General features: G+C 44.6%; 2 protein-coding genes across 3 annotated transcripts; one reads left to right on the top strand and one right to left on the bottom strand.

The window, feature by feature from the left end:
- Window positions 1–211: 211 nt before the first annotated feature.
- Window positions 212–4,637, top strand: Xbp1 (X-box binding protein 1). Its single transcript, XM_041636604.1, is given in 6 exon segments — window positions 212–432; window positions 1,117–1,213; window positions 2,030–2,164; window positions 3,013–3,072; window positions 3,075–3,158; window positions 3,463–4,637. Coding segments are annotated over 6 exon segments (1,140 nt in total). The 5' UTR covers window positions 212–226; the 3' UTR covers window positions 4,021–4,637.
- Window positions 4,638–7,784: 3,147 nt separating this feature from the next.
- Window positions 7,785–20,762, bottom strand: LOC121436383 (coiled-coil domain-containing protein 117-like). Of its 2 annotated transcripts, none has more exons than XM_041636213.1 (5): window positions 20,493–20,762; window positions 20,026–20,079; window positions 13,887–14,111; window positions 13,369–13,506; window positions 7,785–10,502 (listed from the first exon to the last, which is right to left on the bottom strand). In XM_041636213.1, exons 1-5 carry the CDS (start codon window positions 20,672–20,674, stop codon window positions 10,265–10,267), a joined length of 837 nt encoding a protein of 278 aa, XP_041492147.1. In that variant the 5' UTR covers window positions 20,675–20,762; the 3' UTR covers window positions 7,785–10,264. The 2 variants fall into 2 exon arrangements, with proteins under 2 accessions (XP_041492147.1, XP_041492148.1); XM_041636214.1 differs by having other exon boundaries at window positions 20,026–20,076.
- Between the last annotated feature and the right edge of the window lie 321 nt (window positions 20,763–21,083).

Here is a 21,083-nt window from a genome sequence, read left to right as displayed (position 1 = left end):
TGGTCCTCAGGCCCAGCTCGCCAGGCGGAGGACAGCTGTGCAGCCACGCTGGACACCGGCCCCGCCCGCGCTAGGCCCGCCCCTGGGCCCGCAGGACCAATAGGCTCCGGGAATAGCCTCGCGTCTCGCGGCGCGGACCTATCGCAGACGGCCACGACCCTAGAAAGGCTGGGCGCGGCGAGCGGCCACGGGGCGGTGGCTGTGCTGGCGTAGACGCTTCTTGGCCATGGTGGTGGTTGCAGCGGCGCCGAACGCGGCCGCGGCAGCTCCGAAAGTACTGCTCCTATCGGGCCAGCCCGCCGCGGGCGGCCGGGCGCTGCCACTCATGGTGTCGGACTCGCGGGCAGCAGGGTCCGAGGAGAGCGGGGCGCCGCAGGCTCGCAAGCGGCAGCGCCTCACGCATCTGAGCCCGGAGGAGAAGGCGCTGCGGAGGTGGGCCCGGCGGGCGGGCAGCGCCGGGGCGCGGGGTGGGTCGGCCGGGCATGGGACCCGTGTGCTCATCGGGAGGGCTCTGGAGGGTGGCGTAGATTTGTCTCCAGTACCTATTCCTGGAGGGAGGCGCGGAGCCGAGGTGGCAGCCCCTCGAAAGTCTGGAGCTCAGTCTGTGTCGGGGGAGGCTGACACTGGTCAGAACGTGCCTGACGCACAGTCCTCTGCGAATGCTTGCTCTCGGTTGTCGCGGGGCAGGGTCCACTCTGGTTGACACTGCAGCCGCTTGGGAACTCAACACCGAGTCACCAGCCTCCCGCAGCCTTGAGCTTGGGGGAGGGACGGTCGGTAGCGCCCCAGCCGCCTTCACGGATGTCGCCCCAGCACCGAGCCTGTTGGACGGAATTGGAACCAGAAAGCCGCGGGGGAGGAGGGAAGATGCTTATGACGCAACGGGAATGTGTCAGCCCGGTGGTAAAATGAGACCCACACGGGAGAGACTCAAGCAAGCCTTCAAGGCCCACGGACAGAAAGCTGTGGTTTTGTCCTTTTGAGGAGTCTCAATGTGTTTACCACTGTTTAGCCTTATTCTGTTAAGTCAACGAAAGCACCAGCTGGCCACATTTACAAATAAAGATACCAGAAAGCTGGAGATGACTCAGTTCGTTATTCCTTGTTTTCCTTCAGGAAACTGAAAAACAGAGTAGCAGCGCAGACAGCCCGAGATCGAAAGAAAGCCCGGATGAGCGAGCTGGAGCAGCAAGTGGTGGATTTGGAAGAAGAGGTAAAGCGACTTTAGGCCACGCTTGCTGTCTTCCCTTCCACATCAGGCCCTAGGGTTCCCTGCCCATCCTAAGCTGCTTGCAACCCTTTAGAATACAACTCAAAGTGCGATTTAAAGTTTAACTAGCCTTGCAGATAGGTGGTGAAGGCAGACACTCCTGGCAGCTGATACTAGCGATAGACTGCTCAGAGATTAGCCTGGTCAGATAGATCGTGCTTTAACCTTTAGCACTCCTGGCTCTGCCAAAGGCCCACTAGAGCTGCCCTTCCTTCTAGGGTTCTCTTGTTATCTAATCTGAGCAAGGGCTATTGTTCTTTTGAAAGTTTTAATCACCAGCTGGTTCTTAAAAAAATGTGGGTCATATCATTAGGGTTTTTGTTTTTTTAGAACTATCTTGTTAGGTATAGCCCACCACCCCCACTTTATTTTATATTCAGCAGAGTAATAGGTATCATTAGGACATTTTCAGACAGCTTGCTTTAGTTGATTGTTCTTCCCTGCCATTTTCCCCACACGTGTCCTAGGCTGGGTTCTAACTTGCTGTAAAGCCAAGGATGTCGCTGAGTTTCTGTTCCTCCAGCTGACATCTCAGGTGCTGGGATTACAGGCGTGAAGCATCCATGCTAGTTTTATGTAGAAATGGAGGTTGAACCCAGGGCTTCATATGTGGCACAGCAAGCCCTACCAACTGATCTGTACCACTAGCCACCGGTATACAGTAATTATGAACTGCATAAACATAGGATTTATCAGTTTACTGAGGGTACCGACTGTAGCAAATCACATTTTAGTTGCCTCTTCTGGATTTTCTTACAGAACCAAAAACTTCTATTAGAAAATCAGCTTTTACGAGAGAAAACTCATGGCCTTGTGATTGAAAACCAGGAGTTAAGAACTCGCTTGGGAATGGATACACTGGCTTCTGAAGAGACTCCAGAGACGGAGTCCAAGGTAAATCTCCCAGAACTGTTGTGATGTGAGCAGATGGTGTTTGTGTTCTGAACTTTCTGATCAAGTCTTCCTCTCCTCTTTCCTTCCTTTTTGAGAGTTCTGCTTGTATATCCACCTGCATACCAGAAGAGGGCTCACAGGGTTGTGAGCCACCATGTGGTTGCTGGGAATTGAACTCAGGATCTGGAAGAACAGTCTTAACCTCTGAGCCATCTCTCCAGCCCTGTCTTGTTTTTTGAGAGTCTTTGTATGTAACCCAGGTTGGCCTTGGACTCATCCTCTTGCCTTAGTCTCCTTAGTGCTGGGGTTATAGGAATGAGCCACTATAAGTGACCTGTTTCCTGGACTTTTCCTTTTCTTTCTCTTCTCTCTCTCTTTTTTTTTTTTTTTTTTTTGAGATAGGGTTTCATGCAGCCCAGGTTGGCCCCAAATTTGGTATGTAGCTGTTAATCCTCTTGTCTTCACTCTCCAAGGGTTAAAATTACAGGCATATGCTACTTTATTTGGTGTAGTTAATATAGGAATGGTGTTTGTGCACACCTGTGCACATGTACAGAACTGAAAGGGTGCTGGACATCTTTGCCCTGTTACTCTCCACCTTATTCCTTTGAAGCAGATTGAATCTGGAGCTAGGCTGTAGCCCGCAGACCTTGGTGGTCCTCTTGTATAGGGTTATAGGCACAGTTGTCATGCTCCACTTACACTGGTGCTGAACTCTGGTCCACATGTGTGCACAGCAGACAAGCTTATGCTCTGATCACCTCCCAGATCCTTTCTAGAAAGTGTTTTGAAGAGCAGGACTCATAATTGCCTGGTGTGCATTTCCTCACTTTGGTTTTTCCTTCCAGGGAAATGGAGTAAGGCCGGTGGCCGGGTCTGCTGAGTCCGCAGCACTCAGACTACGTGCACCTCTGCAGCAGGTGCAGGCCCAGTTGTCACCTCCCCAGAACATCTTCCCGTGGATTCTGACACTGCTGACTCTTCAGACTCAGAGGTAGAGCTCATTCTGCTATTTGAGATTGGCTCATTTTGTAGTATCCATATGATGTGTGTCTTGCCTACCCAGGCAAATGGAGAAAGAGAAGTTAGTGTTGGTAAGAGTTAGGGGGTGAGCACCAGTCACTTTCCTATCTCCAATAGTTTATGTCATGAAATGGGGAGAAGCTGTCCTGGTGGTGGTGGTAGGGTCCTGTGATCTGAGAGCACAGGCCTAGTTGACATTGTGGAACTCGGTCCTAAGTGGTCCTGGAAGACTTCACAGTCATTCTAATAGTGAACTCTTGTTTTACCTCTTGCAGTCTGACATCCTTTTGGGCATTCTGGACAAGCTGGACCCTGTCATGTTTTTCAAGTGTCCATCCCTGGAGTCTGCCAATCTGGAGGAACTCCCAGAGGTCTACCCAGAAGGACCTAGTTCCTTACCAGCCTCCCTTTCTCTGTCAGTGGGGACCTCATCAGCCAAGCTGGAAGCCATTAATGAACTCATTCGTTTTGACCACGTATACACCAAGCCTCTAGTCTTAGAGATCCCCTCTGAGACAGAGAGCCAAACTAATGTGGTAGTGAAAATAGAGGAAGCACCTCCCAGCTCTTCAGAGGAGGATCACCCTGAATTCATTGTCTCAGTGAAGAAAGAACCTTTGGAAGAAGACTTCATTCCAGAGCTGGGCATCTCAGACCTGCTTTCATCCAGTCACTCTCTGAAACCATCGTCCTGCCTGCTGGATGCTTACAGTGACTGTGGCTATGAGGGCTCCCCTTCCCCCTTCAGCGACATGTCTTCTCCTCTTGGTACAGACCATTCTTGGGAGGACACTTTCGCCAACGAACTCTTTCCCCAGCTAATTAGTGTCTGAAGAACCACCCAGCACTGCCCCTTCCCTTCCTCATTACACTGTCTAGGGGATAGCAGAGAAAAAAATTCCTCTAAAGTATTCTTTTAAAACTTCACAGATGACATCCAAGTATTGTTTTTAAACACCCAGCTGTCTAAGGTATTCAAAAATATTGTAATTCAGAACTACAGCTTTTGAGATTCTTGTTTTATCTTAAAGGTGGTGGTTTTGCCTCACAGTAAAAGGAGGGTCATTTGACAGTTATTTCCCAGGCTGGCTTCAAACTATGTAGCTGAGGCTAGGCTGGAATTCTTGATCCTCCTGCCCCCACCTCCCAAGTGCTGGGCTTACACAGGTGTACACCTCCACACCTGTTTTGTGACATGTCCTTTGACCATTTCTCTTCCCCACTCTTGGCTTCCCAGGTTTCTTTAGTGTACTTCTACAAGCAGACAAACACCAACCTGTGGGGCTTGTTTTTCCTTATGTACAGTTCAAGTGAAGATCAAGAATCTTTGTAACATTATAGGAATTTACTATGTAAATGCTTGATGGAATCTTCCTGCTAGTGTAGCTTCTGGAAGGTGCTTTCTCCATTTATTTAAAACTACCCATGCAATTAAAAAAGCAACGCAGCATCCTTGTTCTGTGATTTCTAGGGCTACCATATTTTCTCTTTATTGTTTGCTAGGGGAGAGTCTGAAGTGAGCACAGCACTTTTTAAAGTCACTGAAAGCATTTCCACTTTACCACCTGCTTCAACTCCCGACTGTCATAACTATCTCTTGAGATAGTTTCTTCAGACCGTTGATCACTATCACAGCTACTAAGTGGCAGAGACAGAACCCTAGCCACTGTTTCTGGTCCTCACCCTCTCCACCCCCATGGTGGTAGATGGATAGGTAGTGTACTGGGTATTAAGATCTCTACCTACTAGGCAGGTGTAGCCACTGAGCTAGAGCCCAACCTCCTTAACTACTGTTTGGGCATCAAATATCAAGAAATGCTATGATCAGGGAGTACCAGATTCCCTGACGTCAACTCTTGACGTAACACCTGAGTAACCCAGGGGGACAGATAATTACAACCTGGAAAGAGGGATAGTGTTACTCAAAGACTGAACAAGATTTGAGTTATGTGCACTTCACAGCTGACAGGTGTCATCCTATGCACTGGGAAGTTCAGTTTATCTCATGATGATCCCCTTTGAAAGGTTTCAATCCCTCATGGAATCTTAGTATAGTGGCTTATTTCACAAGACTGGGCTGGGGGTTTAGCTCAGTACAGTGCTTGTGTGGCATGCACAAAGCCTTGGTTCCATCCTTAGCACCAAAGCAAATGAGCAAATCTATTCAGGAAGAAAAGGCTTGAGGATAGATATAAATCAGCTACCAAACTCCAGAGATAATGACATTACCCTTTACTGTGCATTCTGTCCTGGAGAGTCTCACAAGATGGCAAATAACTTCATTTCACCCCCATTTAGTAAATACATCTCTATTAAGGTTACTTGGGGTGATCAGAGTAAACTTACAAATAGAAGGAGGAATTCTGACAGTTCAGTCAGCGGGGTCAAGCAGGCTACAGTTGCAGACATGTCATACATGACAGACAAGGTCATGTGTTGACTCTTAGGAGAGATTTCCACATGCACACTTTGAGGTAAGTCTGGATGGGACTTGGCTGGTGAGCCCGTCACAGCCCAATCTAGTGCTCAGCAAAGCAAGCTCGCTTAGGCTGAGTGCCAGTGTTATGAACATAAGGACTGCCTGCAGTTGTCCCGTGACTGAAAATATTTAAGGTTTATACAGGCAGGTATGTTTGCTTCTACCCACTGGAGCACAAGTATTTGTAGGTTAAGACTCAAGTCATTTACATTTAATGGCATCACATCGACGAAGCTGCTGCTATGCCAACAGGAGAGAATAGAACAAAGATTTCAGGGTTTCATTTCCTGCACAGATGGCCAAAAATGACACGATTAGCTTTGAGAAACACCTGTTTTCAGTACATGTTCATAATGAAACACCAAACTGACTAGATCTAAAAATTAACATTTTTTTCTATGAAACCACATACTCTATTAAAATGTAGTGTTACTCCAAATTTCATACCAAAGGTGCAAGCAAAATCCCTGGGACTCACAAAACAGCTGTGCACCTGCTTCCTTGCTTTTCTATTAGATGAGATGGAGCAAAACAGCAGACACATGGCCTATTCTAGGAGTATTTCAAAGTGCCAGTTCAACTCTTGTCTCCTAGAAACTTAAGAAACTCAATCTTTACTCTTTACTTTAGAGATGGTATCTATGTTTTTGTATACATGTCCATATATAGGTATACATTCCCAAAGGTACGGTGTTGGGTCAGAGGTCAACATCACATATCTGGTGCAATCAGTATCCATCTTGAGACAAGATCTCAAATTGAACCTGGAGCTCACAAATTCAGGTAGACTAGTTGGCCAACAAGCCTCAGGGATCCTCCTATGTCTGCCTTCCCAAGTGCTGGGATGACAGATACGCACCTTCCACCCCTTTAACATGGGTGTTAGGGATCTGAACTCAGGTTATCCTGCTTGCAAGCCAAGTACTTTACTGACTGACCCATCCCACCAGACCCTGTTTGTTTGAGACAGGGTCTCATGCAGCCCAGGCTGAGCTCAAACTCAGTATGGAGCAGACAATGGTTCTATACTTGGCATCTTCCATCATCTACCTCTCCAAATGCTGGGATTAGAGGACTGTATCACCCCATGTTTTACCCTTGAGACTTAAAAATTTTTATTCTTTGACAATCTCCTATTTATGTGTTTTAATCATATTTACCTCATTATCTTCATCTCTCTCCCATTGGACCCCCTCTTCCTAATAATACCCCCTTCTATCTTGTATGAGTATATCCCACTGAGTTTAACTAAGGTTGCTTATATGAGCATGGGTGGAGAGGTTTACTGTAGCATAGGCAACTTACCAGTGGCTACACCTCTGAAGAAAACGACTCTCCCTTCCCTAGCAACTGTTTTGACTTCTGCATTCATGAAGTAGGATGACTGGCTTACCCACCAAACCAATGCTGAAAAGTCAACATCAGTATCTTGCAAGAGTTTGAGTTTCAGCACTGTTCAAAATGCATCTCTAAAATGCCACCACTAGTATGAGGAAGTAGAGGACTAACAGAACCAAACCAACACACCCAAACCTGCACTTCCTCGAGTATCTGTTCATCTTGTACTTAAATCCTGGACCCACTGAGCTGGTTAGATACTGAACAGTCACCATCTATTCTAATCTTGGTTTCCAACCAGTTATGTTAGATAACTTTTACCATGGTTTTCAAAGTTTGATTAAAATAAAACAGTGTCTTGTTTTCTGCAACTGCAACCCAAAGCTAAACTACTTGCCTCACCAGTAAGAGATCCAGTTATCAAAGAATAATTGCAAATATGCAGGCAATACTGCCACCCAGTGACTGTCGGCTCTTAGCTGAGAACAGCATGCACCAACATCACAGACCGCCAAGCCGTTATCTCTAAGGTTCCAAGTCCCTTCAGCTTCACATATGAACACTGAAGGATTAGTCACAAGGACCCCAGCAGTGACCTGCTCAGGCAGAAGCAGGCTGCAGGTATATTTACAAAGGCAAAACAGCCTGTCTATTTTAGAAACTGCTCACTTTTAACCCAACAGTATCTAAGTTCAGGACAAGTGTGAGTTTTTCACTGATAGGAATGCTACCTTAATTAAAATTTAAAGGAAAGCAAGAAAAAATTATTTCATTTCCTTATGTACAAGATTAAAGATACTTTAAAAAGTTCAAAACACTTGAGTTTTATTGAAAACAATAACATACAGAAAAACCAGAGTCTCATTTTTAAAGCAAAATTGACACCATCTTCCAGAATGTTCTTAGTATTGTACCATTCTTGTCACTATTAAAGTTAGGGTCCAGATCCAGAGTAGCAAATGAACCTGCTGGTTAATGTCCCTTGCAGTTACTTAGTCTAAGTCCTTCCAGTCCTACTTGTTTTTAAATTTTATATTTTATCTTTTCAGAATGAGCAGTTTTTGAATGATTTAAATTATGAGAACTGGATTCTCATTATTTCTTCATATTAAGAACAACAAAAACCCAAACTAAGAATCCAAAAAGAAACAAAACAAACCCCAACACACCTGACTCAAACTGGGAGAAACACACATTTGTTCATTGACGCTCACCTGCTTTAGATAATTGCTGACCTTCACACATTAGCATACAGAGCAGTGTTTGATCCATGCTTCAAAAACTATACAAGATGAAAAGACCGTTAATTCCCTAGGAAAACCTTAAGGCAAAGCCAAAGCCTTATGCTAGAAAACAGGACACAGAGGCATTGGGGCCGTGGAAACAGATGAGCCAGCACCACAAGGATGAACAAGACTTTTTGTACAAACATGTGCAAGAAGATAAAGTCCACAAAGGAGCATGAAACATCACTTTCCTGCAGAAATAAGGGTCATGTCAGATAAGGACTCCTGAAAAGTTCTGTTTGTGTCTTCGTTAAAAGCCGCCTCTTCTCTTCAGTGGTTACCAAATGCATCAAAGCCACTTCAGGCCTTTGATGAGAGGTGGCCCTGGTGTCTGTGCCCTCTGGAAAGCTGTCACTTCCTTCCCAATCTAACACGGGCTAACTCCAAACTCTGGGCAGTCCCTACATGCTTCTAAATTGTACTAAGGTAAGATGTCTTAGCATAGAGATTTCTTTAAGGCTATAAAACTTTACACGTTGGTCCCATTAAACAAGTCAAGAGTTTTTCAAATGACATGAGCCAAACATTTGCACATTTCAACAGAAGAAGACAGTTTCGCTCACCTCTGAGTCTGAGGGGGAAGAAACAATTAGCTGGTTTCCACCTGGTTTCAATACTGGTTTGAAGCTGGAGTAATTTTATTGTGTAGACATAAATATTTTTTTGTTTAAATATTAAACATTACACCTTTTCCTGACATCCAGACAGAAAGAGAGAGAGCAAGAATAGGCAAAAGAAACAGTCCACCGGACAGACTTGACTTCTATGCCGTCCACAGGAGGGATTTCAGCATGGGTTGCAAAAATGCCTGGAAGCTAGTTTCTAAAAATTCACCTCTACTCGGCATAAATCTTTTTCTTTTCTTCCCCCTACAAAGGGAGAAGAACCCCAGAAAATGAAAACTGAGGTGCTCTGCTGTGGAAAAGAGCCACCACCTTACACAGACTGCTCTACAGCGCAGAAGGAGCTGCCAAACCTTCATTACATGTCCTGCCATGCTGAAGAGCTCTTCCTGAGAAATTAAAAACTTTAACCCTGGTTATTCCCAAAGAACACCTTGAGCCTGGTTCGGGTACTCAAAGGGTAAAGATTTCCTGCTGGCAGGAAGCCATCTCCTACTAACTTTTAGGCTTACTGTACAATAGCTTAAGCACCGGACAATGAGCTATTAAATCTCCAAGACACTTGCCCATTTATTCTCAGCCAATTCACTGTTTCAAAACCAACATTTAAAAAACTCAACTTGCTAATACAAGTGTAAGCTTCCCTTTCTAAACTCTAGAAGTTACCAACACTGGGTTTAGCTGTCACTGCACGTCCTCATGAAAAGACCTTTCTTTCACTGGCGAGTCACACAAGGGTTACCTCACATTCTTTTAATCAACGACTTAAAGTTAACTGAGGTGTAAACATTACTGAGCAACTGAGCTTATCAGCCATTAGAGGAGACCAAGGGCTACTGCTTGAGTAATAACAGCTATACCGACCTGCCTCCAACACAAGTTTCCTTGTGCCTTCAAGTCCTTTGCAAGAGACCCAAACTACTGCTTTTTCCCCTCCTGCTCCCCAAGCGTACAGTTACCACTACAAGAAGCTCAATATTCTGCTGTCAGGGTACAGTGGCAATTGAGAGCGTTCCTCTGTATAAAATCATCTTAAGAATGAATGGCTTCAACAATGTGACAGATGACTTAAGTCACTGTAACACATTCAGCGTCTATGGTTGTCTTTAAAGAGACTGTAACATTTCTTGGATAAGCCTGTTAGAAAACTGTATTTCCCTTGAGATAAGCTTCCTTGGCAAAAAGTTGAATTCAATAAATGGCTACCCACAATGACAGTCCCACCCCAAATCACAGGTGGAGATATTACACCCGTTTCATAAAACTTTCAGGTCCCTATACTATACAGGCAGGCTCATTACTCAACACAGGAGCCTTCTAGAACTTGCCAAGTCGGAGTAGAAACTGGTCTCTAGAGCTCCATCTCCTCTTCTGTGATAGCAGCTGTCTCCAGAGTGTGGTAAAGCGGTGTGTCTGTGTGCCGAGGTTCTAGCAGCAGTTCAGTTCTCTGTGGAAAGGCAGTGCTGGCAGCTGCACGCTTCGTCTGGCTCTCTCCCACGTAGTTCTTAGGGTTAGAAGATGGCTTTGGCTTCTCAGAAAGGAGTTCAGGGAGAGGTTTCCAGAGCACAAGCTCCATAGAAGGACGGCTCCTGGGAAGTTAAATACAGATGTCTATAAAAAAAACTTTAGGACATGCAAATCTCACTATTCCACACCCTCCAGTTAAGACCTAGTGGTCCTCAAAGTGCTGGCCTGCTGTTCTTTTGTATCTCTATCCACGTAACTACTGCCACAGTCTCACTGTTATTTTCATCCTGATGTCTTTCATCAGTTCTCATTATATACATTTATATCTTTTAATTAAAAATAAGAGTTCACTTCAGCAGCAGATAGACTAACCTTGGAACGGTAGGTGTTAGCATGGTCACTGTACAAGGATACACAAAACGTGAAGCTATCTACATTTTGTTTTGTTTAGCTTTAAAAGAGAGCTAGAGATATTTAGGAGAATTCAAACTGGACTTAAATATGTGTGTGTGTGTGTGTGTGTGTGTGTGCGCGTGTGCGCGCGCGTGCACGCACTAGGCAGTGGTGGCACACACCTTTAATCCCAGCACTTGGGAAGTAGGGGCAGAAGGATCTCTGTGAGTTCAAGGCCAGCTTGGTCTACAGGAGCTAGTTCCAGGACAGGCTCCAAAGCTACAGAGAAACCCTGTTTTGAAAAACTGGAAAAAAAAAAAAAAGTGTGTGTGTGTGTGTGTTGTGTCTGTATGGAAACATGAATGTGTGTGTAGTAGGTGCCCACTGATGTGGGTGCTGTGGGTGTCAGTTATTGAACTCCAGTCCTCTGCAAGAGCAGTACATCCCCTAAGAAGTGAGCATTATTCCCAGGTCCTCAAATACATTCACCATTCCATATGTAATTTTTTCTCTGATGTGCCGGAGATTGAAGGCAGGACCTCACACATGTAAGAGTTCCACTTCTTAGCAACCTCACTAGCCATGCTTATATTTTTAAACCATAAATAGCAATAATATAAAATATCCAGGCAAAAACCAGGACCCCTGAGCTGGGAGCAATGGCGCAAGCCTTTAGTTCCAGCACTCAGGAGGTAGGAGGCAGGCAGACCTCTGAGTTCAAGGCAAGTTGGGTCTACATATCAATGTCTAGGATATCCAGGACTATACAGAGAGACCCTGTCTCAATAACAACAAAAAAAGAAAGAAAAACCGGTCCTTAGATTTAATTTAATGCTGTAACTTGAAGTGGGGTGCTGGCGATGGAGCTAAGGCCCCTCACATGCTAAGGACCACTGAGCTACATCACTAGTCATGATACACAGACTTTTTAATGAGCAGATCTGCATGACTACAGTTTTTTAAGCTTTGAATTGTGGTACTGAGTCTCATGTAAAGTGAGCAACTGTTCTAGTACTACACTACTTCCCTAGCCCTGTGGGTAACTGTCACATATTAAATTATAAATAAAAATGAAATCCTGGACCAGCATATTAATTTTTGAGGCTTTTTGTTTCATATTGTTATGAAGTGGAATGTTTTGCAGTTAAACCAAAACAATTATACGAGATATGCACAAACGTGTACTTCTCCTAGCCACAGCTGCGAGCAGTGCCTGTAATCCCAGCACTTCAGAGAGGTACAGGCAGGAGGGCCAGAAGTTCTAGGCTAGTCTGTGCTACATAAGAACCCATCTGATCTCCAAAGTAGATTTTCTAGGAAAATCATCTGGGGACCAGAAATAAAGAAGAAGAAATGACAAAGAAGACTATTCTCAAAGGCCCAGTTTTGGAAAACTACCATGAGCAGCAGACACTATTTTGAACAGGAGGGCGATGTGACCTGCATACATGTTGGCCACACTATTTAAACACCCTCAGGCCCGAGTAGTTAATTATAAACGTAAGCTAGGGCCTGACTGAAAACCTTCTGGCCCTCCCACCAAGCAGTAGCTGAACGGCTTCCACTCCGTCTATACCCAGCACTATTGAGGTCTGGGTCCCAAGAGCCCTTTTCAGAGCCTAACTTACACTCAGTGAGTACTAAGTCTAGGTTTCCCAGGTGGTACTTCCATGTACTTTTCAGCTTGCCTGTTACCCTGCACAGCAGACAACGAGGACTGAGACCTGCACACTAGGCCGAGCTCTCTCCAGTCTGCCACTTTGCTTGGCAGGCTTGTGTTTGCCACCGTTTCCTTCCTTAGTCTCTCCTGTTAGTCTCTACTCCCCACCCTAAGCCTGTTTTCTCGCCTGCTGCTTCTGTGCTTCTACTCTGGAAACATGACAAACCAGTTAACTGAGCTCATTAAACTATGAGTTTATTTTCTGTTTTTCTTTTTTGTGGCACTAAGGATGGAACCTAGGGCATGGCAAGTACTCCACCAAGAGCCACTTCCCTAATCCCTATTTTATTCATTTATTTATTTATTTTTAGACACAGACCTCTTAGTCTGGCTTTGCACTATCACATTCATCCTAAAACTATGTTTTGTCATTCTTCCCTCCTTTTATTGAGAAAAAATCTCACTACATAGACCTGGCTGGCCTGGAATTCACTATGTAGATCAGAAACTAATATCTCTGCCTCTTTAATGCTGCTGGGGCTACCTGTGTAAGCCACCATGCCTAGCTCAAACCATGCTTTAAATCAAAAGCAAAAGAAGTGGTAGCAGGGAGGCTGCGAATTTGAACCTAGCTTGGGCCACACAGTAACATTTCCACTCCCCAAAACAAAATGAGCTAAATACTCTAAAATGGCCCCAAATGGCTATTCTACGGTTTGTAGGCTTTGAGATAACTAATTTAATTGTTGGACTCATTTGACACATCACTTTGTTTCCTAGGTCTCCATGCTGTGTCTGAGTAACTAAGAAAACCAGATAAACCAGAGGTTTCAAAATGTAGTTCCTAGTCTTCATGTAAGAACTGATGGGCTTTGATACTGACCCTTTCCCAGGTACTGGATCAGTTATTGGAAATGATATGCACCGTAACTTACATGGACTCAATCATCTTCTTTGTGAAGACTTCATCAAATTCCCTCTTCAAACCCGTTTTCATGGTGTCTGAAAGGACAAGACTTGGGAGGTGACTAACATATCTGTCACTTTCAACCTCTTCATCTTCGTCAATTATCCTAAATAATGAAGTAGAAACAGAGAAAGGAAAAAAATTAGTCAAAGTATTATATGTTCTTGCAGTAAATAACCAAAATTTAAAATTCGAAGAGTAAAATCACAGGTGTTATAGTAAGAGATTAAGTGACCGAATGAGGCTACTTTTTCCACCTCGGTGGGAAGAGTTGTTCAGTAATTCATGTAACAAAGTTCTAGAATGAAGTTAAGTTTGAATAATGTGTACTGGAGAACTGCTGAGTTGAGCTGTAAGAGCTTGCTCTACCACCCTGAAGTATTTCTCATACCTTGATCTCTAGAATCATCAAATGATGCCCCTGACTGCTTAAGAGTGCTGGGGCTCAGGAGCCGCAGCAAACCTTGCAACACACACTGTCAGTACCTGTCCTCAATCTCTTGAAGCCTCCTGCGGGCAACTTCACACTGTGCTTCTGTGGTTGTCTGATCCATTTCTTCACAGACAGCATCTAGCATGCTGGGTACGGAAAGGCCACTAGGACACGTGTTTACCCCATGACCTTCTACACCCTGGTGTGTGTCGAGAGCCCATTCATTAGCAACTGTACAGAGTTCAGCTTCAGTCAATCGCTTCTTTCTTAATGGACACCTAGGAGGAAGGTGAAAGCAGTAGGAAGAAAAAGAAGGGAAAAAAGTTAAAAACCCTATTACAGATGAAATTCAGACATTTTTCTAGTCAATTAAAAATAATTCTTTTTTTCTTGAGATAAATTCTCACTATGTGTCCTTGGTTGTCCTCATCCAGAGTTCTCTGCCTGCCTTTGCCTGGAGGGCTGGGATTAAGGATACATGCCCAGTTCCAATTTATTCAGTTTTAAAAAAGATCTATTTATTATGTTTGAGTGTTCTGACAGCATGTATGTGTACCACGTGTGCCTGTGGAGGTCAGAAGAGGTCTCAGATACCCAGAACTGGAATTATGGACTTCTATGAGTGACTATGTGGGTGCTTGGAATTCAACCTGAGGGTCTTCTGCAAGAACAAGTGCTGAGCTGTCTCTGCAGTCCCAATTTATTATTATTATCTTTTTAAATCAAATTCTTAAATATAAATAATGTGGGATTTCCCTTTGTATGCTATGAACATGTTTTATTGCCATTGATTAATAAAGAAGTTTCTTTCGCCTATGGAGGGCAGAATGTAACTAGGCAGTAAACTAAACTGAATGCAGGAAGAAAAATGGTGGAGTCAGGTAGCCTTCCAAAAAGCAAGATGTGAGGTAACAAACCACCAGTCTCGTGGTAAAATATAAAATAGAAATGGGTTAATGTAAGATGTAAGAGCTAGCTAGCTAGAAATACCCCTGAGCTGTTGGTCAGTGTTGTAATTAATATAGTTTTCATGTGATTATTTGGGCCTGGGTGGCCGGGAAACGAGTAATACCTTGTTTAAGGTATGTTCATGCAGCTCATTTAAAAAATGTAATGTATAGTTAATACAAATGAACAGTTGTCTATAACAGTTAAACTTACAGTCATGTTAGTTAGGTTTAACTAGATATAGATATATTTCAGATGGGTAGGTAACCTTCAAATACTTCAAAGACCTACAGAAAGAATATGGCATTTAGGCCAGGCGGTGGTGGCACATGCCTTTAATCCCAGCACTCGGGAGGCAGAGGCAGGCGGATCTCTGTGAGTTCGAGACCAGCCTGGTCTACAAGTGCTAGTTCCAGGACAGGCTCCAAAACCACAGAGAAACCCTGTCTCGAAAAACAAAAACAACAACAACAACAAAAAAAAGAATATGGCATTTAAAAGGTTTTAAAAACCTGAAGACTTTTCCTGACTGTGAGTCTGCTTCTGGCAGCACTAATTACTTCACAGAGGTCGATGGCATTGAAAAAACTCATTATGGAATCTGCCTTCAATGTGACAGTCTAGCCATTTGGGCAAGAAACTGCTCTTGCCTGGACTGCTTTGACAGTATGCTATATGAACTAGACATATAGGACCCACAGAAAAATGACTGCTGAACTTGCCAAAAGACGGTGGGCAGTCTTTCAGGGTTCCTGCTTCATAAAAAAAGAGTCTGCTAGACATTCTGCAGGGTACAGAAGAAAATGACTGACAAACTGCCAATACTGGCAAAGCAGTCTTCCAAATGTCCTGCTTCATGGAAAATCCTGCCAGATACTATAGACAGGTAGGCTGAAGATGGATGCCCCAACGTTACAGAAGAACTTTGAGTGACTGTCCAGGCAGTGAAATATCTCTGTCAATTCTAGAGTTTTGGAAGTTGCTTACAATGCACTTCCTATTTACTTAGGTAATATTATATCCTTCTGGGGTCTTTGATGGAGTTGAAGAGAGTTACAGTTTTTGTTAATTATGCTTTTTTTTGTTTTTGTTGTTGGTTTTTCTTTTTTTTTGAGACCAGGGTTTCTCTGTAGCTTTGGAACCTGTCCTGCAACTAACTCTCGTAGACTAGGCTGGCCTCGAACTCACAGAGATCCACCTGCGTCTGCCTCCCACATGCTGGGATTAAAGGTGTGTGCCACCACTGGCCGGCATTCCTTAGTTATGATAAAAGATAAATTAGATATGAAACTTTAGACTCACAAAGATAAAATAGATGACAGAAAATTTTCTACAAATAGACTAAATATTTTAACTGTAATTCTTGCTTGATATCTGTTTTGTTATATATAATTTTACTATGTTAAAGTTAAAATCTTCCTTTTATTTACACAGAAAAGGGGAGATGATGAAGGATTCCCCTCTGTATGCTATAAATATGTTTTATTACCATTGGTTAATAAAGAAGCTGCTTTGGCCTATGGCAGGGCAGAATATAGCTGGGGGGGGAAACAAAACTGAATGCAGGGAGAATGAAGGTGGAGTCAGGCAGGCACCATGTTGCCTCCCAGAAATCAATGTGAGGTAACAAACCAGGAGCCTCACGGTAAAATATAAAATAACAGAAATGAGTTAAGATATAAGAGCTAGCTAGAAATATGCCTGAGCCATTGGCCAAACAGTGTTGTAATTAATATAGTTTCTGTGTGACTATTTAGGTCTGGGCAGCTGGGAAATAAAAGCGCAGTCTCCATTTACATCTAAAAATCTTTAGTTTTTTTTCTACAGCTAGAATATCATGTCTTTTTTTCCTTCACAGCTTCTCTGAGAAATTTTCTTTTTCTTTTTCCTTTTTTACTAATTTATGCAACACCTCTAAGACTTTAACCTTTTAAAGGAAAAAATCTGTAGGAAAGATCAAGTGGGAAGCAAAGCAACAAAAAAGACAAAGTAGGGCTGGAGAGGTGGCTCAGCAGTCAAGAGCATTATCCAGTGGACACAGGTTCAATTTCCAGTACCCACAAATATCTGTAATTCCAGTTCCAGGGAATTCTACACTCTGTCCTGATCTCTAAAAGCACCAGGCACATACCTGGTTGGTGCACAGACATAAACACAGGCAGAACACCCACACATATTGAAAAGACAAAGCAATTCTGCCCCAGCTACATTTTAACATTGCTGCATCATATTCCCTGACCCACATGAGAAAGCATCTGGCTGTCACCCTATATGTCCTTAAACACATGCATCTACTAAAGTATGCTTCAAGTACCATAAGAACAGACCATTAGCACAAATATCTTGCCTTTGGCTGTCTGTCCCTAACTAATGTCTAGGACAGCCAGAATTACATGAAATTGTCAAGAAAAAAGAAGAAGAAGAAGAAGAAGAAGAAGAAGAAGAAGAAGCAGCAGCAGCAGCAGCAGCAGCAGCAGCAGCAGCAGCAGCTGCTTTAGGCTGGATGTAGTAGAGCATGCCTGTGAAACACCAGCTGAGAAAAAGCATAAATTGAGACAGAAAAGGCAATTTTCCAGAGTAACAATTCATCTACGAAATAGTTCTTTGATTTTTAGGTTATTTCGTGATTGTAGGCTTGCTCTGCTAATAACTGAAGATCAATAGTGGTTAAGATCTAAAGAAAACATGAACTAAAAGGCATCTAGGAGCTGGCTTAAGAGTATGCACCGCAACTGCAAGACCCAAGTTCAGTTCCCAGCACCCGCATCAGGTGGCTCACAACCACCTACAACTTCAGCTCCAGGGACTCTACCACTTCCCGGGCTCCGAGCATCAGCATACATACATGCATGAATGCACACTCACACACAAATAAAAGTGAAACACAACTGAAAGGCTTCTAGATACTGAGAAGAAGAATAAAGGTGGCAAACTCAGCAGTACACATCTGGGTACATACCCTAATGTCTAAGCCATCTCCCTCAAGGCCTCAATCTCTCCATTCACAAATCAAAGGTAGTTAACTTTTTAAACTGATAGTTTCTACCCCCCTCCCTACCCCCTAGGGTTTCTCTGTGTCTCTGGCTATCTTGGAACTCATTCTGCAGACCAGACTAGCTTTAAACACAGAGAGATCTGCCTGCCTCTGCCTCCCAGGCACTGGATTAAAGGTGTGTTAGTTTGTACACGTTAAGCAAACACTAGAATCAATAATTCAACAATCTAGAGCACTACGAAAAAACAAACAACAACAAAAAAGGTTCTTGTGTTTTCTAAAGCAACCCTAAGGGAACAACCCCCCCCCCCCCCCCCCCCGCCAATCTAGGAATTGATTTAAGGCAATGTTTTGGACTGGGGTAAACAGTTCGGAGGGAAGAGTGTTTGTCATGAAAGTATGAGGACCTGAGTTCAATTCCCCAGAACCAACATAAAAAATGTCAAGCATGGTGACTCGTAAAAGTAGCACCAGAGGGGCAGCGAGAACAATCCCCCTGGGATCTGCTTGACCCCCTCACCTCAGCTTAATGGTGAGCTCCAAACCAGTGAGAAACCCTGCTTCAAAAACTAGATGGGCAGTTAGGGAGACAGCTCTGTGGATAAAACACATGCCGGCCAGAATAAAAAAGAGAATATACTTGATGACAGGTAGGTATGGTAGCCCACTGTAATTTAGGGCACAGAAGAGATGGGATTCACAGAGTAAGCAAAATGCAAGTTCTGGGCTCAAGTGAGATATCCTGTCTCAAAATATAACATGAAGTGCAACTGAGGAAGACCCCTGATGTCAACCTTTGGCTTCCACATACTCGAGGGCAGAATGAGACCTTGCCTCAAAACAAATAAAAGGTGAATGATACTTAAGAAACAACATCCAAGATCTACTTCTGCTCCCTGTACCCCAAGTCTACCTTTACTCACTATTCATAAAAATAAACAACCTTCAAGCATTGTTTTTTTTTTAATTATGAGTCTAAGCATCAACAAATCTGGCCAATTCAAAGTTTTTTTAAAATTCTTTTTAAGCCAGAGTCTAAGCAGGCAGCAAGTCAATCTGTTACTGAGGATGGTCTTGAATGTCTAATCCTCCTGCCTCCATCTTCCTCAAAGAGCTGAGATTACTGGCTTTTGTTTATTTTATATAGCGCAGGGCTGGCCTCACACTCCATGATCTCACCCTCAGAATGTTGGAATTACTGGAGTGAGCCATCAATCTCAGAAAAGAATTCGGTTTTTACAAGGGGTGGGGGTAGAACCAAACAGGCAGGTAAATTCTCCAGGACAGGGCTTGGGATAAATGAAGCTCAATGGGGGAGAGCTTAAGGAAAACCAAAGTAAGTAAAGATGCTTGCCCTCAAACTGACAACTCGAATTTGATCCTAGAGCCCACATGGTGGGAGAGAATCAACTTCCAAACGTTGTTCTCTAACATACATACCATGGCATTTGTGCACATATGCAATAATAAAAAATAAGAAAAGAGCCGGGCGGTGGTGGCACATGCCTTTAGTCCCAGCAGCACCCGGGAGGCAGAGGCAGCCTGGTCCACAAGAGCTAGTTCTAGGACAGGCTTCAAAGTTACAGAGAAATCCTGTGTGTGTGTGGGGGGGGGGACAAAACAAACAAACAAAAACAAAGCAAACAAGCAGGTCTTGAGGTGTGGTGACATTTAATCTCAACAGGCAGAGGCAAGCAGATCTCTAAGTCTGAGGTTAGCCTGCTCTACAAAGTGAGTTTCTCACTAGGTGGATTACATAGTGAGGCTGTCTCTAAAATCAAAACCCAACAGGTGGACCTTGTATACACTCATTTGGAATAAGCTGCAAGATAGCAGAGACAAAGGAAGCCCAGCCCCCTAGGCATTGCAGTGTGAAAGGGTAGTTAGCTACAAAAGCTAACAACTGAAACACACATGGTCATAAAGTTTCTGGACTTCTATTTTCCTCAGAAGAAACAGGTTACAAGGTTACCTCTTGTCAAGAACACAAACTCTTTCCAATTTATATCTTTTGATGTTCCCCCACCCCAAATTCTGTGTCTATAATGACACAGTTTAAAATTCAAACATTACATTGGTTACAAAGTGAGTTTTTCTCTACCTGACTGCTACCCAGTTCCTGCCCCTAAAAGGCACACAGTGTCAGTAGTTTAGAAGAGACACATATGCTTCACCTTTTCCACTTAAATTAGGATACGTGTGTTAAGCTAACAGCGATCACAAAGAGGACAAATGGTCCTGAAACTTACTCTTCATCCTCCGCCAATCGCTTGTGTTTCTTTCTACAGTGAATGGAAACACTGCTGGAACAAACAAAAACAAATCAGTCAACTGAGACAGTAACTTAAATATATAAGATTTCTGCATCCCGTCGTTCTCGCTCTACTTATCGGGATCTCCCGCCACAAACTGCATATCCCTTCTCTGTGCCCAAGATCAGTCATGTCTTGCGGAGGACTCTAAATAACCAGACTACGAAATCTGAAGTTGTCACTTCTGTCGGGGTAGTGACAGTTCTGCACTCGCTCCAGGTCCCATTTCTGGGCCGATGAGGAATCGCGGTGTCCCAGAGACTCTCAAAGTTGTCCCGGCCAGCGGCCGTGCGTGTAGAGGGAGCGGCCAGGCCCGAGGACCCTCGGTGGGTCGCCAAGCCGGCGACCCGGGACTCACGGTTAACGTCCCGCGGGGTAACGGGCCCGCCCCACCTGCTCCTCACCGTCCGCGCGCTGCTCTCCCGCCCGGGCCGCTAGGCGCAACGCGGGCGCCCGGCCGCGGGGCCAGGTCGGGGCCGGTGGCTCCTGGCGGGAAGGCCCGGCCCGCGAAGGCCGGCGACGGCTGCAGGAACTCCGCGCTGCCACTCAGAGGGAGGCCGCTGAAGGGCCGGCCGAGCGCCGCCATGGCTTCCAAGACGAGGCTGCGTACGCCACCCCAGTCGCTAGTGTATCCTCAGGTCCCGCAGTGGCGGCCACCGCCGCTGTCCACAAGAACCCGCCTCCGAACCCGCTTCGACCCCCCACGTCACGCCTTCTAGAACCCTCCACTCCGGACCGCCCAGAGACACGTCGGGATTTGTTATGTATAGTGGGCCGCTGTCGTGAGGCATGCCGGGAGTTGTGGTTCTTGAGGACTACAAGTAAGATGGCTGGCGATGTTCTTGGCGGATCGCTGGAGGTCAGGTCGTCCCGCAGGCGCTCAGGGTGACAGAGTCCTAATCCCGACCTTTGAGCTAGGCGTGGTGGTTCATCACTATCCTCCCAGCTCTTACGTCGTGGAGACAGGATGATCTAACATTTGAGGCCAACTTTGA

The sequence above is a fragment of the Microtus oregoni genome, unplaced genomic scaffold, assembly GCF_018167655.1.
Source record: "Microtus oregoni isolate MIOR12 unplaced genomic scaffold, Mior012 000049F_ref0000343, whole genome shotgun sequence".
Taxonomy (NCBI): Eukaryota; Metazoa; Chordata; class Mammalia; order Rodentia; family Cricetidae; genus Microtus; species Microtus oregoni.
Note: the sequence above shows the minus strand (reverse complement) of the source record. Positions and strands in the feature narration are given on the sequence as shown.